Source organism: Colletes gigas, unplaced genomic scaffold (genome assembly GCF_013123115.1).
Source record: "Colletes gigas isolate AHSC1104 unplaced genomic scaffold, ASM1312311v1 Colletes_gigas_Sc00017, whole genome shotgun sequence".
Classification (NCBI taxonomy): Eukaryota; Metazoa; Arthropoda; class Insecta; order Hymenoptera; family Colletidae; genus Colletes; species Colletes gigas.
Window position 1 is genome coordinate 3,689,008 of NW_025106646.1, and position 22,338 is coordinate 3,711,345.

A 22,338-nucleotide genomic window follows, 5' to 3' on the forward strand; every position below is an offset into this window, starting at 1 on the left:
TTACCAGATTGGTAAATGAAAATGAAGTTTCCTTTAAAGCATTTAAAAACTAATGGACTAATGGAGGACATACATTGACATATAATGAACAACTATTAATTTAATCTTGTAGAGGGCCGCAGCGGCCCCAATAATCCGCTTAAGGGTTGAAATAAGAATACCTTTCATAAATTTTTTATTTAATGTACACGTTGGGAAACTTCTCGCCAGGGGTGGTAGCGGCGAAGTTTTTCGAACGCGGCATAAAAGCATCTTCAGGAATTCGTCGGACGCCATATGACGTCATTCTCGTGCCAGACTGGAGAACGGAGGTCACGTGTCACGGCGTCAGACGAAAACTCGATACCCGTCCAGCATCGCGGCGACCAATAAGCGACCACAGGATTCTCTCCAGCAAGGCGCGCGTTCGCCGGTACGGTTTCGGCCGTGTCAGTCGAGCCGCGACCGTGGAACAGTGAACATTGCGATATACCGTTATTATTTTCCGTTCGAGTGATCACGATCGTCGCGAGGTTCGTTCGTTTTCATTTTTGTTGGTTGTTGTAAAGTCACGTCGAGGGTATGATGGCCAGTAACAGAGCTGCCAAGTCGGGTTTCGCGGCTGAAGCCCAGAGGAAGGTAAGGGACGAATCTATTTTATTTTACTCTTTCGCTAAGCGTCGAGTTTGGTCGGTGTGCCACCGTGACCCAGTGCGCGACCATCCCCCGAGGAATTCGACCTACTGAGGGTGCGTGTACGCGCATGCGCGGTGACCGGGGTTCATTGCACCTGAACTCGCGCGAACGACAGGAAGGTGAAATAATATTTCGGTTGATCAGTGATCTACGGGGTGTGGAAATCGTCTCGATAATTTTAATTACTCCTGACTGCTGTCTTCGAGTCACCTTTCGAAAGGATTTTCATTTAAATAAACGATAACAAATATTTTCATTAATATTTAACGTTATGACTGTGGTTTATTTAATTTAATTAATAGTTACCAAGGTATTCGTGAACGAAGGAAACACTAGCACACATATTAAGTGTATTTGTATTGATCGAAATGAATAACATTTTGAATATTTATCGCGTTGAAAATCAGCTGAAGAGTACCTCGGTAATTATTAACATTTGACCACGTCGATAGACTTCCGTACGACACTAGAATTCAAATAGTAGACTTTGTTGACGGGGAGTTCAAGGGTACTCGCCACTGACCCTGCTACAATTGAAATTCATTGACCCTTATGAACCTAGAATTTATACGTTCCTGCCGGTTCCCTTAACCGATAATATTTTTCAACAAACATGGATAAGCTTGGTAAATTAAGAACGAAGATCTGGCTGCATCTCGATTTCCTATCTCCGTTTCTGTTTTTGTTTCTTCGGCGGTAGGATAAAATCGGTAAACATACTGCTTCGTCGCGACCGAGGAACAGTGATATTCGTGTGTTTATCTTAGATTTAGGTGTAAGTACGTGCTAGTCGAACGTCTGTAGATTAAGATACTCGTGTCGCAGAGATTCTGTGACGCTTATCGAAACGTAATCCTATAAGTTGCAATTGGAATGCGCGGTGCACATTTACACAGCGATAGGGGAGATCATAGAATGTTATTAGAAGGAATTTTGCTCCACGAAAATTTGTAGAAGAAAACGGTATACGTGACTTTGTAGGCGATGGTACGTGGGCGCAGATAAGTCGAGCGCAAACGAAGGATTCACGGAAGAGTATCAAAGTTTTGATACGCTCGAGGAGCGTTCTCTTCGGGACACCTGAAGGTACATACACCAGGTGCACACCTTTCCGTCGAATTTGCTCGCGAGTTCGTCGGCAACAGCTGCCAGACGTCCCTCCTTTCGACCGGGGAATTAAAATGAGACTCTGCTGCCAAAGAAGGGAGCGTCCCTCACGAAACTCGCTGGCCATGGTACACTTCTTCGCAGTAATCGCTTCGACATCGCCTTCCTAATATTTCTGTGCCACGAGGGTCGTTCGAGGAACGAAAACGCAGTATTTTGAGTTCTCGTTTCTCGACGTAATATCCTACGACTCGGTTACATTTCGTCTTCGAAATAGTTTTCAATTTTGGGAACGAACGATAGTCCGAGGCTGCCAAAACTGACGAATAAGCAGGATGTAGAAGCAAATCTAACTCTAAGTTGACAATTTTTACTGCAAAATTCCCTCTATGGACAAAACTTCGATTCCTCAGAAGCCATCAAATGACTTGATTAGTTTGTTATATTTCCTACCATAAAAGAGTTACTTAATACTTAATTCTATTTTAATTAATTCTTCTAACAGCAATAAAATCAGAAGAGAAGAAACGAAGCAGACCGGTGTCGCGTTTAAATTAGGACGTAAACATTTGCGTGGGACAATAGAAAAAATGATGGTCAAATCGGAGAACACTGTTGCATCGCGTAGCATAAAAGCTGGTGTAGTCTCTGAATTGAACAAGGGTGGGAAAAATGGGGCAAAACACAAGGGATCCGTTGTTTTACCGGCTTCGAACCGGTTCTTTTTGTTCCTCGTGAAACAATCGGCGAGTAACAAGTCCGAAGGACGCTCATTATAGCACTCGTGGAGGAACGAGCACTCATTACGAAGATACGCGCTTATCGTCGTCGGAATGCCAACGGTTCATTCGTTGTATGTAGTTCGCTGATACGACGAGGTTTCTATTCCGCGATTAGGTGGAGGCGTTGGCTCGAATGAAAAGATGTAAAACGATAGTCGAGGTGCGATGATCTCGAATTTCCAAGGTCCAAGACCATTATGCAATTCATCGGTAATATGATAATCGATCGAATAGCGTGCACGTGTTACGCTAATTCCAACACGGCAATAGGTCAACGATAGCATTGTTATCGGTATCTTCAGGCTCGCCGGCGCGAAGCATAACCACTTTTCATAATTAATGGGATCTATCGGTTCAAAGATCCCCCTCGGTGACAGTTGTTCGATACTTTACGCGAAACAAGACGTTTTATAAAAAGGAATTGAAATTATTAGAGGAAGCACATCAAAGTCGAACCTTATCATTATTATATTTTCTTTGTTTATAAAATTATTATTTTAACCGAGTCCTTTTTCGTGGACGTGATGCGTTAGAAATTAGAGATAACAATTACGGCCACGTGTTTCCGTGAACGTCGCACGATGAATGCGCGGTATTATGCTTCGGATCTAAACATAGACATGCTTCATCCCCGAGGAGGATATCTGTATTAGCCACCGGAAACGCTGTAAAGTGCTTTCCGTTTTAGGAACGAACAGCCAAAGGCTCCTCGGAGAATCTTGCCTACGATTTTCGTTCGTCTGCCATGAAATTCTCACGCTCGCTGACTTTTACGTCATTCATCGTCCTGTTCCGGCATTCAAATCTCCACGGAACGACGTTCGATTCGCGACTCGAGACATGGTTTCAGAAGATACTTTAAATTAATAGTTCTTTATTTTTAATATTCTTGCCACTTGTCTTGGAATCTAACTTGTTTCGTTCGATAGCTTGAAAATTTTGAACAATACGTAAACAGAAAATTGTCCTCATCTTGACTCGATTACTTAATTATTAAATAACGTGTTGAGTCGAGAGTCTGAACAGCTAATATTCGATTCGACGTAGTTTCAAAAGATACTTTAAATTAATAGTTCTTTATTTTTAATATTCTTGTCATCTGTCTTGGAATCTAACTTGTCTCATAGCTTGAAAATCTTGAACAATATGTAAACAGAAAATTGTCCTCATCTTGACTCGATTACTTAATTATTAAATAACGTGTTGAGTCGAAAGTCTGAACAGCTAATATTCGATTCGACGTAGTTTCAAAAGATACTTTAAATTAATAGTTCTTTATTTTTAATATTCTTGTCACCTGTCCTGGAATCTAACTTGTCTCATAGCTTGAAAATTTTGAACAATACGTAAACAGAAAATTGTCCTCAACTTGACCCGATTACTTAAGTATTAAATAATGTGATGAAAGTCTGAACAGGTAATATTCGATTCTGATTCACCGTACAGCATGGAATACTTCGGCTTGCTCGAAGAATTTTTACAGGTGGACCCATCTCGAAAAACGAAAGTGTAAATATTTAACGGAATTAGCCACAGGGAGCAAACGGGTCGACAAAAATTTCTCGCTGTCGCAATCTCGGGCTCGCGAAACTCCACGTTCGCGAACAGACATGAATTCGTACACAAATCATTAGTTGACGCGCGAGGCCGAGCATGGCAATAGAGGCGAAGGACACCGAGCAATGCAATACGAATTCTGTAGAGCGAGTCGAGGCACACGTTTGTGGAATCTTACGTCTGGTTCGATCTCTTCGTGAAAACGAGGTTCTGAATCATCGAAACACCTTAAAAAAGTCATGAGTAACCGATAAAAAGTTCGATGATACATTCTCGATAAGATAGACGACTGTAAGAGGCCCTAAAAATATGAAAGTTTATCGATGAAAGGAATCATCGGTACATAACTAATCGTCAACTTCCTTGTAAACGAGGAGGTCGCGTTTTCTCTTGGAATCCCTGCGTTTCGACGAATAAAATACTTTTATCCGGTTAAATGAGTCGTTTAGAAACTTTACGGTTCACCCGATACGGGTCTTTAACTGCTGTCTACAATTTCGTTGCGACTTTTACATTGTGCAGAAACATGAACCTGCGAATACGTAATAAATCTGATGTCACATTTCTAAAATCAATATGGCGGACAAGAATATTAGGTTTTTCGTAATTTTTATGAAAAGCACTATCTAAAGTCGTCTAGGATCACTTGTTATGGCGACTAAAATGAATTTCTGTTTGGACGAATTTCCTTAGAGGGTATAATCGAGTGTTCTCGTATTCTTTGTGGTATCGTAACGAAGTTAAGTGCAAACTACAGACCATTCTCGAAGAACTTTCTCTTATTCGTGAGTCATTCGAGCATAGCTTCTTCCTTATGTCATATCTTTGTCAAGCGTCGGTCTAAGTCGACTTTAATTATCGATCGTTCGCCCCGATGATTTATTACTTAATCGAACGATCCCCGTTGGAACACGTTACCAAATCTGTTCTGATTATGTATTTAACTGAAGTTCTGCAAATCTGAACAAATCGAGTTATACATTGTAACCGATTATAGTATTATTTACCGTTTCTATGCAATTTAATTCGATGCGTTGACTGTCGTGTGACCTGAGATCGTGTGAATGGCTCAAGATAGAAAGCTGAATAGATCAAACGATAGTTAATAGTAATAAACCTTTGTAAACACGACATTTACAATTTCCCATCAAGATCCACAAAATAATTTAAGAGTTCAAGGTTCAATAACATTTTTATGTTGCCCGTATGAACCACTGGACAAATTAGAGGGAATATTCAAATCATTTTTACGCACATATGAGAAACAATTATTCAAGCAGATGCGAAGTTAGAATTAATTGAAGACTGTGCTGTCGTTTAAAAAAGATGACCGAGTTTGCAGAAACTATCACAGCAACCTCGACACCGTCTCCCCTCCCTGGCCTTGCATTCTTTGAAATTAACACAAGTAAATTCCCACGAGTGATGGAACAAATTTCATGGTCGGGAAACAACCGTGAACTTTGTAGTTAAAATGCTATAAATTTCTATCCAAGCCGAATCTTGAGTGCTCGTTAAGAATCGCATGAATATTAATCAGCCAGCAGTTACTCCTTTTCCTATAATTCGAGCGATACGAAGATAGGAAAGAACGATTCGTATCGTACGCATAAAAATGTTTTTATTCATCTGCTATCATTGCCTTATTCATGGATGGAAATAGAAACAAAATAGACGAAGGAAGGAAAGTTTCGTGAATCGCATAGCGAAACTTTGATCTCAACAATTGGCCGTTAACCCTTCTATTTGTAAGCAAGATTAAGCACTATTCCACCAGTGTGTACTAACAATTTAAAAAAAGAAACAAAATACTGTTATTTTGAAATTTAAATATTTGATATTCTAATTAAAATTCGTTTTTATTTTCTTTTTCTCTTCCAGCTCTCAAATTTCAAGAATAATTTTCTATTACTTAATTCTAAATTTAATTCTTACTTAAAACTTATTGTTTGTACTGAGGACCATACGCTGCGATAAACTTTTCTTAATATTCTATTATTATTATAAATTGATCTCCAATAAGAAAGATTTTTTAGCGTTAATCGATTTTTATATTTCGAGTTATTTGGTCCCTCGGAGATCTGGAACATTTTGTCGCAGACGTCGACCTTTTGCGTCAAGGTTTCGCTGAATAGAGCAAATCTGCAGCCACGCTCATTAAGTGGGAGCTAATCAGATTTAATTCGAGTACCAGTATGAGAAAGCGGAGCTGACGTTGAACTATACGGTTTCATTAGACAACGGTGACACAAACCTGCACGGGGATTCGATTATTTACTTCGTACGGACGAGCAAAGGCGATAAATAGATTAAATGACGATTCCAAGGCGATTGTATAATCGTGACGTATTCGTAAGTGACTTCATTCAATTTGCAAACTTCCACGTACGAGCACGGTACACGATGCCTTACCTGTTCGGGCTTCATCTCGTTTAGAGGCCCTTATATGGCCGACAGTAAGCAACAACCTTCGAGGTAGCTCGTGAATTGAAAACGTGTTGCGTGTAAGTGGATAAACCTTACGGGAATAATGCATGGCGAGGTCACGGAAAGTGGGTCAACGATTTTTTCTGAAAAGGTGCACGAATCGAATCGTGCTTTTTTTCGTTACAAAGAAACGGAGCAAAGTTCATAGGCAAGGTTCATATAGTACGTACGAATACAGTATTCATAATTATTAGAACGGTACTGAATCTCAGTTGAAATGCAAAATGGCGGAAAATTCGAAGCTCGAATCTCTCGACGATCTTGGAATATTTGAAAGTTTTAAGAGTATCGATAAATTTCGAGAGCCCAATGAGTATTAATCTCTTCTAAGCATTTTTACTAAATTTACTCTAGCAGTATCGTCGAAATAGAATAGCAATTCGATCGTTTCGGCGTCGAACAAGTCGGATAACAACGTTAATTCCACAGTCGATAAATTAATTTAACGCGACACGACGTAAGCAGAAACGCGATTTGAGAGGGCTTCCTTCAATTTGTCTAGTGGTCCGTCGATGGCAGGCCTCTGACCCAGTTTACACGACCGTGAACGAGCTAACGTGCCATTAAAAACGTCACTGTCGCGAGCGTTAGAGAGCGCGAGCAAGGCGATCCTTTAATTGCAAACACTTGCCCTCTTCTGACGCATTCAAATCACGTTTGCCCGTAACAATCTGCGCTGGCAACGCGTGCTTGAGCATGTTGCTTTTATTATGTAAGAAACAAGGATATTTTCCTTTTATTTTTGCTTTCCTCTTGACGATTTAATGGCCGCGCGTTTCACTAAAAGTTTCAACTCGATGAGACATTTCTAACCGTGCTCTTTGACCCAAAATTATTTTAATGCCTCGTTATCAAAAACTTCTGAGGAGACAACGATGTAAAATAAATAATAAATATTCATTTCAAAATTTCGTGCCTCCAGGAAACAACATTTGTATTTCATAATTTTAAATCTAAAGTCTCTGAAAGGACTTTTATCGAGATTCGTGCAATGTGTTTTTCGAGCCCCTTTCTTTCTCCAGTCATTCAGTATTTAACGACTGCGATTCTGTGCCATGAACTGTAGCACGAAATGTGAATGCTGGTGTATGCAAACATTTTCTGAGATCCCAGGAAATTTCCGAGTCATTTGGCCCCAGGGCTACCTTCTCAACTCTGGAGCCAGGTATAATGGGCCCTTCATAAAACATTCCGACTGTCAACCACGGTAGAAAGAATCTTTTTTACCTTGTGAAAGCTCGAATACCTTTCGACTGGAACGAAAAAATTCGTGGGAACACGTGGTCCATTGACGTTTCAATATTTTTCTAATTAAACGAAAGATCCCGAGATAAGAGATTGCGGTCTACGAAAGCGTTTCTTTGTTAGAGCGAGAAAAATGATACAGGTGAGGGTCCGTTGTAACCCCGCATAATTTCGAACACAATGGACTCTCCACCACACCCGTCGAACTTTAGAAGCCTGCTCGAGAAGAGCCGGATTCAAGAACGCTTGGTATGCTGTGGAATCTATATAGGTAGACGTCACACCCTGTCCCTAAACTTCTCGTTTTGCTTTTCACTCTTTATGTGGTCGAGACGTTGGTCTTCGTAGAATTTAATATAACAACTATTGTTTCCTGACGGGTGTTCGAGAAGATTATCCTAGGTTTGTGGTAGAATTATCGGCCACTTCCTCTCATTTTTCCGTCTAGGATGTGTTTTCTATGCTAACTATAATTAGTTAGTTAATGAATTCAAAGGAATTAGTTTTCCAAATCGTTGATTTCTAACGCAGGGGATACAACCCTTAGAGTAGGAGGGATGATGCAAAGAGAACATCAAAGAATAAAAAAAACTGCTATTCGTATTAATACATTGGTCATCGAAGTTTTACTTCTTAACCCTCTAAGATGACGTAATTATATAATGTCTCTGAGATAAACAATAACAATATTGATGATGGTTGGCAGCACCAACAACCTGAAATATCGAAGTTAATGCCTTGCAAGTTTACATTTAAGAAAAAAATTCAGCCCATAGAGAGTTAAGAATTGTTTCATATAAAGTGTTATAGGTAAATAAATCCACTCAAGATTGCATGCACCCTGAATTTAAACTATAATCCACACTTTTGACTTCTAGATAGCATCTGTCAAATGAATATATCGTCACTGCAAATATCTACTCGCATTAAAAATCTGTGTGTTTGTGACTTCCCTATAGCTTTTACTATTTCCGTCCAATTTACTTAAAATTCCGTTTAGTTGCTCTTTATGATCCGACGAGAAGTCTAGGCTACTCGATTTGCATGTGGGAGTTTGTCTTAACGAACCGGTATTTTCTCAAGGTCGACTCTATGTTGCGTTATCCCGTTCAAGAAATTGAAATAAGGTATCCAGTGCTCAGTGAAGGCAGGAATAAACCTTTTGGGCGGAATGTAGTTTATGAGTAAAAGTAAAAAAATATATTTTTTAAACTTTAATCGGGGAATTAGTCACAAACGATTTCAGCGATGCTTAAATCGATTTAACGCAAGAATAATCGAGTCGATAATTGCACGAACGTGGAACGAAAAATGAGGTATTTGCAAAGTCACCTCGCCTGGCAGACCTTCGGACTTGCTAGAATCGTCGACACGAAATCACAGAAGCAAATCTTGCCAGGTGTTTTCGTAATCGACGAACGGCACTTCGGAGCGGCCATCGCTTCGTTTCGGTTAGTCAGCATGAATTGGTAGTATGTACATTTTTTGCGCGAATACCAACGTTGACGCGTGATCACTCGTTTCTCCGTTAATGAAATTATCGCACGCTTACTTAATACCTATATATAGAATTCGTATAATGGTCTACATTGTCGGCTGGTATCATCGAGATAGTGGACGCCTGCATACAATTCGAACATTATCGTCGAACGCGAAGAGAGGCTCGTGAATACGTCGCAACGATGTTTAAACTCACCTGGGCTTATGCAAAACTTACGTAACTTTCAAAATTCACACTAAACGTTTACGAACGCTATGAGAAATAAAGTTATTTATTATCCGTATGAGTCGATTAGTAGGAAAGAATAACAGAAACAGAAGCTTGTACAAAAATAATAATAATCTAAAACGTTTGAAAACAAATTCGAATTGGTTAGTGATCATTTGAAAAATAGTTATTTAATTTAAGAACCTATGCAGAAGTTTTAAAATTAATATGACAACCTTGAAGTGAATTAAAGATATGTTTGCTAAATTTTATTTGGGATTTGTTTTAACTCGTCATTTTTTTTTGAGAAAACTCGAAAGGAAATTGATGTTCAAATATTTATTTTATGAGGAATACAAAATTTAACTATATCTCAGAATTATTTATTTACTTTCTACATTACGTTTACCATGCTTTCTTGCAACGAACGTGCGTCTTTCGGGATTATTTTGTACCCTGCTGTTTTATTACATAGTTACAACTGTAGTTTTCCTCGACTGATTTCCTCGACCGACTCTAATAATCAACGTTCTACTGTGCCGGAACAAATACTGTACTTGACAAATTACTGACAAGCGAAGGCCGTGATTTAAATGACTCGACAGCCAAGCATGAATAAGCTGCTGAATATTAAAGATATTCAGTCATTTTAAATAAAAAAAATGCATAAATACTGTAACTTCAGTATCGACGAATACAATTTAGTTCTTTATTTAAATAAAAGCTGAGTAAAAACAAAAAGAAAATCCCACATTTGTAGCAGAAAATGAAGAAATACTTTTTGCACTGTTGGATATCAATCGTTACAGTGTTTCTCTAAATCGTGTTTATTCAAACTTTCCAAATTTTAAACACAGTCACCTGTCTTTAAGTAAATTCAATTTTCTCCAACTCCTAGCTTAGACCACTTTCATAATTAATGACACATACATGTATCAAAATAATACAATAAAGATAACAAATTAGATCGTTATTCTTTGCTTCACAAATGGCGTTCTGTTGATATTTTAGGGTACGTGCACTTATTATCGTATTACACACTCTGCAAAGTCTAAATAAATATGATTTAGAGATACAGAAAATCCCAACGTTGATACATCTTTTATAATTCACATATTTAATTAGCTCTCCAGAATTGTCAATAAGTGTTTGACGAGAAACTCTAAAATTTTAATCCTAGAGTGGCGCGATAATTATCGAAAGACACTTACCTAGCTTAGATCACTTTCATAATTAATGACACATACATGTATCAAAATAATACAATAAAGATAACAAATTAGATCGTTATTCTTTGCTTCACAAATGGCGTTCTGTTGATATTTTAGGGTACGTGCACTTATTATCGTATTACACTCTCTGCAAAGTCTAAATAAATATGATTTAGAGATACAGAAAATCCCAACGTTGATACATCTTTTATAATTCACATATTTAATTAGCTCTCCAGAATTGTCAATAAGTGTTTGACAAGAAACTCTAAAATTTTAATCCTAGAGTGGCGCGATAATTATCGAAAGACACTTACCTAGCTTAGATCACTTTCATAATTAAAATAATACAATAAAGATAACAAATTAAATCGTTATTCTTCCAATTTCTTTCACAAATGGCGTTCTGTTGATATTTTAGGGTACGTGCACTTATTATCGTATTACACACTCTGCAAAGTCTAAATAAATATGATTTAGAGATACAGAAAATCCCAATGTTGATACAACATCTTTTATAATCCTCAAATATTTAATTAGCTCTCCAGATTTGTCAATAAATGTTTGACGAGAAACTCTAAAATTTTAATCCTAGAGTGGCGCGATAATTATCGAAAGACACTTACCTAGCTTAGATCACTTTCATAATTAATGACACATATACGTATCAAAATAATACAATAAAGATAACAAATTAGATCGTTATTCTTCCAATTTGCTTCGCAAATGGCGTTCTGTTGATATTTTAGGGTACATGCACTTATTATCTTATTATACACTTTGCAAAGTCTAAATAAATATGACTTATTATTATAATCCTCAAATATTTAATTAGCTCTCCAGAATTGTCAATAAATGTTTGACGAGAAACTCTAAAATTTGAATCCTACAGGGTGCGCGATAATTGTCGAACATAGAATGCTAATGAGCGGAAATGTTGCACAGTCGCTTAATTAGAATAAATTTGCATCGGACTGATACCGTCTTACTCGAAGGTAATATTTCGTTAATTAAATGTGACGTCGTGTCGGAGCCGCGGTTGATGAAGCTATACCATCAAGAACGTCTCGGTCTTTGACCATAAACGGTTAAGCATTGCTGTTCGAAACCTCAGAACGTGCAGTTTACGTAATCCGCCCTAGTTAAAACTGTTGCTACCTCTGTAGCAAATAATTAATAACTCAAAAGACGAAATTCGTCACGCTTCAATTGCAGCTCGTTAACTGGTTGACGTAGCAAAACAATTGGGAAACCTAATTAGCAAGGAATACCTGCAATAGCACAATTTACTGATGACTTTTTAGATTCTTACGTGCATGAGAAAAGAATCACTATGCATACGCGTAATAGATATTTCTTTCTCAGTATCTTCTGAACAAAGATAATTGACAAAAATATGTATACGATACCTAAAATCATTTACGTCACTGTATAATCAATTTTATATTCGTGAAATGTGAAAAAAAACAAATGAACGATGTAATTAAAAAATAAATGGGTAAAATTCTTAGATAAAACTTTCAAAAGTTACTCTTTGAATAATAAAAATCTGTTTAATATAGTTAATATTCGAATAAAATTTTGCTGGTCTTTGATTTTTGGAATATTTCATCGGACGATCGAGTTTGAAAAGAAGACTTTCTATGAAAGCTTAGGTGTTTCGACGTTAAAGAATCACTGTTGATGTTAATGGTGCTATATATAATAATTGCACTTACATATTCTAACTTGAGGAAGGAGGCGCGCTTTCAACAAGCCGAACGACGCGTTTGGTGAAAGCGAATACCTCTAATGTGAAACTTCTTTGCATGAAACTCGGCATTGTTCTGATGAACTGCCTGATTTGTATAAAGAAAATTCTTATTAGGCGATTTCACTTTGCATGCCAAACCCTGGGACCGAATTGTGACTCGCGTTACTTGTTGTATACCTGACAATATCGATGATAGAGATCTATAAGATTGTATCTGTAGATCTATAAGATTTTTAGATCAGTGTTCTCACGTATGTTATCAATAATCACGTAGGAACTGTAACCAAAGAGTTTGGAACACTGTTAAAATTTTTAAAATATTTGTTTGTATGTAAACAAATATTTTACTGAAAATATTATCTTCAAAAATTATAATTGTATTCCTAACACAAGAATTGTTAATTCTTAAAAATCTTACCCTCAACAGTCTGCATTTTTAACAATCTTATCAGATTATATCAACAGCTTTTTGATATAATCTGTTTGATAGCATAAGACATATCACTTATATGTGACACAGTATCAATATCAAAATAAGTAGATGATTGATTGAATTCTACATTGTACTTGAGCGATGGTTTTGTAAAAAAGTAAGCAATGAAGTAATTATTAAATGTAATCTGTTTCATTAATGTTAAAAGATACTATACCAAGTGCTACCTTAAAACAAGTATTTATATACAAGAAGGTTTTTATTTATTAAACACTCAGAGTGTGTTCCAAATTTTTGAGCAGTTCAAAGATTAAGCTCATCAAGGTTAAGAGTAATTTTCGAATTTTGTCTATGCAAGAGATTTATGTTCTTATCACGCAATGTATAAACAAACAATTACCTTGCCATTAATTGCTTCCATGTCGACAAAAGGTGTTCCGAACGTCTTCCTATTTCGTCCAGGTACGCCTGACGCCTTCGAAACGCAATATTACGTCGTTCGAAAATTCTTATTTTCCATTCGAATCACGCGGCAAGCATATTTTACTTACCAAAGCAAGAAAATGTCCACCTCGTGCAATGTTATAAACTTATGACAATGTTAATTGTAATATTAGTCAAATCTTAAATGTATATCCTTATTATTGTAGAAACAAACATGTCCCTCGCGATATCGAATTTAATTTTCTGATTTATGTTGACCAAATATATCAATTTTTAATTAAAGATAATTGTTTCAATGATAAATTCAAATTGATGTTATATATATTCAAATGTTTATTACAGACATATTTTTATTTACAATTTAAACTCTGTTTTAAAAGGTATATACAGGGTGTTCGGCCACCTCTAGCAAAAATTTTAATGAGCGATAGTAGAAGCCAAAATAAGACGAAAATCAAGAATACTAATTTGTTGATGGAAGCTTCGTTAAAAAGTTATTAACAATTAAATTCAAAAATTTCAAATCGTTCTGGAAAAATTATTTTCGGTTGCGGGGGTCAACTACAATCATTTTTGGTGAGTACACATACCTCCGAAATCCTATCTACTTTCGAGAAAAAAAATCGAGTAGGTGCTGAAATTTTTCGGCGAAAAAAAATTTTTCAAATCGTTTTAAAAAAATTATTTTCGGTTGCGGGGATCAATTACAATCATTTTTTATCATTACACATACCTCCGAAATCGTACGCACTTTCGAGAAAAAAATTCCTTACTGAAAATCCAATTAGATGCCTAAATTTTTCAACGGAGAAACAAAATTGCAAATCGTTGTGGAAAAATTATTTTCGGTTGCGGGGGTCAATTACAATCAGTTTTTGTCATTAGACATACCCACGAAATCCTGCCCACTTTCGAGAAAAAAAATAGAGAAGGTGTGAAATTATTCGAGAAAATTAAAAAATTGCAAATCGTTGTGGAAAAATTATTTTCGGTTGTAGGGTTCAATTACAGTCATTTTTGGTGAATAGACATACCCCCGAAATCTTGCGCATTTTCGAGAAAAAAATTCAGTAAGAGCGACACTTTAAACGTTAATAACTTTTTAACGAAGCTTCCACCAACAAATTAGTATTCTTGATTTTCGTCTTATTTTGGCCTCCACTATCGCTCATTAAAATTTTTGCTACAGGTGGCCGAACACCCTGTATAGTAATTTATACATAAAATTTGAATTAAAAAATTTAGTCATATAATGATTAAAGTAGTATAAATTTGTGTTTAAAAATAAATTACTTAATATTTATAACGCATAAATTAGACAAAATTTGTATATCCACCTTCTCAACAAAAACACCTTTTTCTTTATTTATAATTTGAAGCCTGTTCTGCCTAATGAATATTTAAATGGCTACAGTATTTTGACTGTATCTATTTAAGTAACGTAATCTCAATAATCTTAATTACAGGCTTGACTGAAAATACTTGATGAAGTATGAACTCTCTCTATTGCATAAATTGAAATAAAAATGTTCAAACGTTATCAAAAGACGTGGAGACCCCATAGAATTCGATTACTATTGCTTCGAATTCAATATCGATATACATACGTAAAATTGATGTACATACTTGAAATGCTGTGTCCAACAAAATTTCTAACATAAGAATTCGAAATCGCTGGGAAAACACTTTTACGATGCTACCAGATGTCAGACCGGTATGTTATTCTAATCGTACGATCGGGACGCTGGTTGCTTTCCGACGCAAAATGCATCACGATCGAGACACCGTATGCCTAACGGAATATGCATACTGCACCAGGATAAATGCGACGGTCCAAGCTTGCAACCTTTCCTTTTTAGGTAGCCTTATACGTGAATAACTGTGCGCGTTCTCCATCGATCCCCCGAACTTCTGGATGCAAACTTTGTTAACCGAAATTTTAACCCCTTCCCTTACTCTAATTTGCTTCATAGACCATTTCTTACACGTCAGAAAACATTTTATATATTCTCAAAATGACTTACAATACTTTCATTTTTATTATTATTATAAAAATCTAGTAAAATTCTTTTTCGTTTATCTTGTATTATTTTCCTCAAAGAGCACAGAGATGCTCAAGAGAGATGCAAACTTTATTGATCAAAATTTAACCCCCTCTCTCACGATTATGTGCTACATAGACAATTTCTTACATGTCAGAAAAGATTTTATACTGGGCGTTCGCCCACACCTGCGAAAAATTTTAATGGGAGATTCTAGAGTTCAAAATAGGACGAAAATCAAGAATACCAATTTGTTGATGGAGGCTTCGTTAAAAAATTATTCACGTTTAAAGTTCCGTACGTATTGAATTTTTTTCTCGAAAATGTGCAGGATTTCAAGGGTATGTCTGTTGACCAAAAATGATTGTAATTGCCCCCTGCAACCGAAAATAATTTTTTCAGAACGATTTGAAATTTTTCTTTTTCGTCAAAAAATTTAGACCCCCTGTCGTTTTTTCTTAAAAATTCGTTTTTCATTTTTAATAAATTTAGTTAACGCTGTACAGGAAAGTTGTTTAATACTTTTTTGTAGGTATCCATGAGCTCTAGTTCCCCCCAAAATTTCATTTAAATATATTCACTACTGTAGGATGTGGCTAATTGAAAATTGGACCATTTTTATGGGGTTTTTCTCACTTTACGGTGTTAGGGAACAAATTTTTGAATATTTTTGGAATCTCTACATATTCTTCATCCAAATACGCGTCGTTTGCATTTTGAAACATTCAAATCCTTCAATCCGTTCAAAAGTTATGATGTTTTTAAGATTCATATGAAACTTCAGGCAGACATTTCTGGCCAGAAATTATATTTTCGGTGAGGATTTTTTTTCTCGAAACTGAGTAAGATTTCGAGGGTATGTGTATTGACCAAAAATGATTGTAATCGACCCTGGTAACCAAAAATAATTTTTGCAGAATGATTTGAAATTTTTTAATTTAAGTTTTTAATCGTCTTATTATTATTATAAAAATCTAATAAAATTCTTTTTCGTTTATCTGGTATTATATTCCCCGAAGATCACAATTTGTAATATCGTTCCGTTCAGATAGTCGTTTCACGGTGCACCGGTGTATTCCTAAAATCTAAAGGAGGAAAGTAGAAGATACGCGAAAAGGAAGGAAAGAAATAGGAAAAACCTGTCCACTTCTGAAACCCTCCGCGGCGATAGCGTGGGCGGGAACGTGTTCACCGGTTTCTTTACACGGCACAAAAACTTTCTCCGAAACGATGGTTGCGTTTACTGGGGAGAATTTGTGGGACGCGTCGGAAAGAACAACGAAGTGTTGAAACAAGTTGGGTCAGTGACTTTAGCGACGCTCGTGTCGCAGACCCTACAGGATGTGTTACTTGGATCGCTCGCATAATTAATAACAGACAGCGCTCAGGAGGCTTGTATCCCATCGAGTATGAAACATTGATACGAATCTCCGTCCTCGTTCGATAAAGCTTGCGGAAAAATTTTTATTCAAAAAACTTACAGCGTCTATGAAATTTCAACAATTTATAGTATATTGATTTGGGGAACATGTTCTGTTAGATAATTTCAACCGAAATTGTTTCGATGTTTCGAGAAAATCTTCGAACCTATTTTACAGCTTCTGAATAGATGATTGCCTATTTTATCGAGCCGCCATTGATGAACGTTTGGGAAAATAGCATCTATATATTTTCAACAATTTATTTGGGGAATAAGTTTTGTTAGAAAATTTCAACCGAAATATATTTGGTATTTCGAGCAAATTTTCGAGCTTATTTTACATATTTTGGATGATTGTGTATTTTATCGAAAGCTTTCGCGCGCAATAACGTTATTTCCAGCCGCCATTGACGAACGTTCGAGGAAACAGCGATTGATGGTCCCAAATCGGTTCTGTTGCAGATAAACAGTAAATATAGCGAGGAACTGGCACAGGAATGTTTGGAATGGATCAAGACGATCACGGGCGAAAATATAAACACCAACGGGGACATGGACAACTTCTACGACATCCTAAAGGATGGAGTACTTCTTTGCCAGTATTTATACTCCGTTAAAACCAGACTCGTCGTCGCGATGGCGGTTCGTTCGGTGTTAATCGGTGTTTCCTCGTTTCAGATTAGTAAACGATATCAAGGAGGGCTCGGTGAAGAAAATTAACAAAACCAGTCTCGCTTTCAAGTGTATGGAAAATATAAATGCCTTCCTCGAGGCCGCGAGGGCGCTGGGCGTCCCGGCGCAAGAGACGTTCCAGACTGTCGATCTCTGGGAAAGACAAAATCTTAATTCCGTAGTGATTTGCTTGCAGTCTCTCGGTAGAAAGGTACGAGGAGAATTTAAATTGCACAGAAAGTATAGTCTACTAATTATACTGGTACAAATCACATAAACATAGGCTTGAAAATACTTATTTTTCAAATTAAAACGTTTTAATACAAATACTATAAACTTGGATGTCAACAGAAATATGTAAACACGATTGGAAATCGCTCGATCAGGAGAAAAATGAAATATTTCTTCACTATTATTAATAGAGCTTTTCAACTCTTTGTATATTATCGATTCAAGGCTTAAAAAATTATTTAAAATTTTTAAAATCGATAACAGATGGAGTGTAAATAATACATCATGGAAATAACAAATATAAAATCTTTTGTGAATCCTCTCGAGCTTATGAACTAGCTATGCATGATACTAAAATTATTAAACTTTAGACACGTTCTGAAGAAATGATTGATTGGATAGTTCCAGCATTATTTTGATTTGAAATTAAATTTCTAGGCGGGTAACTATGGGAAACCAAGTATCGGACCAAAAGAGGCAGACAAAAATGTACGTAATTTTACCGAGGATCAATTAAGAGCTGGACAGGGTGTGATAAGTCTACAATATGGCAGCAACAAGGGTGCTAATCAAAGTGGAATTAATTTTGGGAACACTAGACATATGTAAACACATCTATCGTAACGTCATCCGAAATAATTCCAATTCCTTGTCGTGGTCCAAATTATTCAAGATGGCGCACAAAATAGATCCTCGCGCATGGACGATGAACCAGATGACTTCATATGCATTTACATTAGGAGATAGTAAAATACGCGCATACCGTTGGGTATGTTATAAGATTTCTTTTGTACTGTTTTGACAAAATGAGCAATCTCAATGTTACACATCTGTGCTTAAACCGAACATTTTAAACGTACGTCTCGTATTAAAAATACGTATATCGCTGTTGAATCGTGAACGATTGAAAATGTGATTCGCTCTTTGAAAAAGGAACCAATTTATTTGCAAATGTAAGAATAACGTTACATTATGCCGCTAGCAAAGATTGGACAATGTGACTCCGTATTTGTTAAATATTACATATAGATTATAAAACAGAGATACTGGTGCAGCTAGGTACTCTGTTACTGTTACTGTAAAACCCTATACGAGTTACAGTGTAACCAAATTATACTTTAAAAAATTCATGTTGCACGTGAGATGATAACTATTATAATTATTGTATAATGATAAATGATATATAATTATATTAAGTATTTTGTACAAATATTTTTTGATGATTATAAAAATAATTTTTCATAATGTATTGATGATATGAGTTAATAAACCAACCCACGGACAAATAAATAAATTATTATTCTTCGTTCTCTTTAATTAAATTGTTTTAATGCAAGGTGACGTTATCGATGATGCCCCCCCTTCATAGATTTCGTTTAATTTTAAATGTATTATGAAAGACGATATTTTCGCAGGTGATTTGAATAAAATTTAACATGGCGATGAGAGTAATAACCTTGTATAAACTTCAGTATAACAATATTAAGTTTAAAAGAGAATAAAAAAATATTATGTTCTATTCATTGAACAAATACAGATCTCTGGCTTACAAACTGAGAACCCATATTTTCAATTATTATTTAAAACGTTGGGAGAGTGTATGAGAGACGAGACACGCGTGTATGTGTGTTTATATTTCATTTATATTTAATATATCAATTTTTTCATTATTATTTTGCTTTTAAATATTCTTTGATCGCATGTGCTTGCGCCTATGAAAATTTGGGGGTTCAAATGAGCAAAACTCGACTTCCTCTCAGCAACACAATTAGTGAGCACGAGGCTTCGTTACAGACCAAAGACACACGGTACAATAGTAGTAAGCCAGAAGAACTCTAGGTGGCGCAGAAACAAATGGCGCTTTATTTCTAACAGCGCCGCCATGTAGCGTCGAAGCAACAAAACTATCCTTCATATAGCAGTGCATTTTTTATTATAAAAATATGCTTTGAGCTATGTTTTCTATATAAAAATGTGTAAATTTGATTCATTTTTAAATACAATCCGATCAAATACGATTTTTTCCCGACCCATCCTGACCGTCGAGTTCCCAACATTTTCAGGTTCATGCGCACCTGTACTTATTTGTAATGTGCAATGATTAAACTGAATCACCAAGTTACGTTTAAATGCTTTATTCCTGGTCGATATATACAAAATACTATATTATGTAATAAATAACAACGAATACCTTGCTTATCTCAAGAAAGGATAATAATCAAGCCCAGAATTGTACTTGAACTCATTTTTCTTACTCTTTTGGTTTTTAGCTAATTGTAATAATTTCTGCACATTAGGCCTGTGAGACAAAAAAATTGATGAAATTTTCAACTTCTGTTCCATAAGTACCTTGTTCATTAATAAAAATAATTACCTATAAGGTGCAGGTAATAGTTCTTCATTTAATGTGCATTCCTTATCTGAGTTTGGTACAATTTTATTATATATAGATGCTCTTACAATATCTATATCTCTCGAATAATCATCTTTTATATTCTTCAACGAGGATGGTGGAACATCAAAGCAAAATAGGAAATGACTGAAATACAAAAAATATAACATAACTATAATATTTCATCTATTTTATCAATATATTTCTAATAGATACATGGTACTAAATATAAACAAAAATAATATTTAACTGATAGACCTACCAAGCTTCTTTATAGACTTTTCCATTACTCCTTGCCTTGCATGGAAGTTCTTTTTCTCCCCAATTTTCAATTTTCCTAATGAATCCACCTTTATCAAATATATTATCTGCCACTCTCCTCAAAACATTTGCATATTCCGACTGTAAATATAATTTGTTAGTTACTTACATAAACTGAGCTTTAAAGTATATAAAATAATATTTGATGTAATAAGTAAACAATATTCATTTTTTTATTTGCTATGCCGAAACTTGTATATTCTAAATTGTACGAAAAAGTGGTCGATCTAAGAAAAAAACAATTAAACACACTTTGGAAGGTACCTAACCACAAAATGACTACCAATTATATTTTTACTTATGTAATTCCAGTAAAGGATGTATTACAAATTTTCATAGCGTGGAAGAAAAGAAAAATGGTCTTAAAAACACAAAATTGAATTAAAGAACAGGATTCTTGTAATATATAATCACATAATTAAACAACAGAATAATAGGTTATATAGGTTAAATATATTTTACGTATGTACATAAATACAAACTATACAAAAAGCTGCAGCTTATTACGATACCTGTTTCATGATTCGTAATAATAGTGGCATTTCGTATGTTGGCATCTTTATGAATTACTTTTATTTCAAAGTAATTAATAAAAACACTGCACTTCCCTGCAGAGATAGGCAACTTTTAAGGTTAGGTTAGGATCAGGCAACGTTTAAACTCCGATTCGGAGTCTCCGAAGTCTCGGAGCTAATTGGGGTGCGACGGGTGAAAGAGGTATTCATAGAGGGAAATTTGAATTCCGTTTCAGGTCTCTTTCTGCACCCCTAGCGGTTTTTTATTTTTTATAACCTGATTTTTCAAACCAAAAATCTAAAAAAATTCCACAACATATACCCTAATATCTGACGCGTTTCTGAATTTTTTCATATTTTTATAAACGGAGTGTTTTCTTTCAATAACCTATTGAATGGTCCATTGTACGTTTAATTTAGTGAGGACACTTTTGACATACTCTTTTAAAAATCTCTTTGAATTCTAAAACCAAATATTTTCAATCATAAAAGTACTATAAAAACATATTATTCAATCAATTTAATTAGGAATTTTTAGAATTTAATAATATAGTATAGATTCTTGGCAATATTCAAGGATACTTTTTATAACCATTTCGTTCTAATTAAGAAGTGTAATTAATTAGTTATTAGCGATGGTTCTCTAAGTTGTTACGTTAAAAACTTCGAAAAAATGTGTCGACTTCCGATATATGTTAATAACTATTTAATTACTGACGGAATGGTTAGAAACGGTATCCTTGTATTAAACTCTAAAAGTTCATAAACTAATCCCAGGAAAGAGTAATTAGTAAATAATCAAGCTATTTATCGAAATAGCGGACATTGTATCTCTCTCTCCTTGTCGCACTTTAATGCTCTCCTTTTCTAGTCGATTATGGCTCCATCTACGGCAAACCGTCCAAGTTTATCGAGAAATAATATGCTCTCTGCGACGCTTGGTGGCGTCGTAATCGATTAGAGAAGGAGAGCAAGAGAGTGCGATAAGGAGAAAGAGATACAATATCCGTCATTTCGATAAATCGATACACATAGTTCGATTATTTAATTACTCTTTTCCTGAGATTAGTTCATGAACGTTTGGAGTTTAATATTACAGCAGAGACTATAAGGGACTAGAGGTATGGCCCTCTGCAGTCATTTAAAAAAATAACCATATCCATAACCATAACCATAATTTTTGAACGCAATATGTACATGCGCCATTCGACAGTCCGTTGAGGTTGCAACTTGCAACCACTCGAAATTCGAGACAGCTTTCACCAACCAAATTTATGACACTTTGTATTTGCTTGACGAAATTTTATATTTTTTGCACATGCTGGCCTTGACTAAGGCTGTGA

General features: G+C 35.6%; 2 protein-coding genes across 2 annotated transcripts; one reads left to right on the plus strand and one right to left on the minus strand.

The window, feature by feature from the left end:
- Positions 1 to 422: 422 nt before the first annotated feature.
- LOC122400338 (myophilin) lies at positions 423 to 19,047 on the plus strand. Its single transcript, XM_043401745.1, has 4 exons — positions 423 to 618; positions 17,327 to 17,463; positions 17,543 to 17,747; positions 18,206 to 19,047. The coding sequence occupies exons 1-4, from the start codon at positions 562 to 564 to the stop codon at positions 18,374 to 18,376; spliced, it is 570 nt and encodes a 189-aa protein (XP_043257680.1). The 5' UTR covers positions 423 to 561; the 3' UTR covers positions 18,377 to 19,047.
- An 857-nt stretch (positions 19,048 to 19,904) lies between these two features.
- On the minus strand, positions 19,905 to 21,154 carry LOC122400367 (probable 28S ribosomal protein S6, mitochondrial). The gene is made up of 4 exons (XM_043401796.1): positions 20,993 to 21,154; positions 20,422 to 20,561; positions 20,142 to 20,306; positions 19,905 to 20,066 (listed from the first exon to the last, which is right to left on the minus strand). Exons 1-4 carry the CDS (start codon positions 21,035 to 21,037, stop codon positions 19,964 to 19,966), a joined length of 453 nt encoding a protein of 150 aa, XP_043257731.1. The 5' UTR covers positions 21,038 to 21,154; the 3' UTR covers positions 19,905 to 19,963.
- Between the last annotated feature and the right edge of the window lie 1,184 nt (positions 21,155 to 22,338).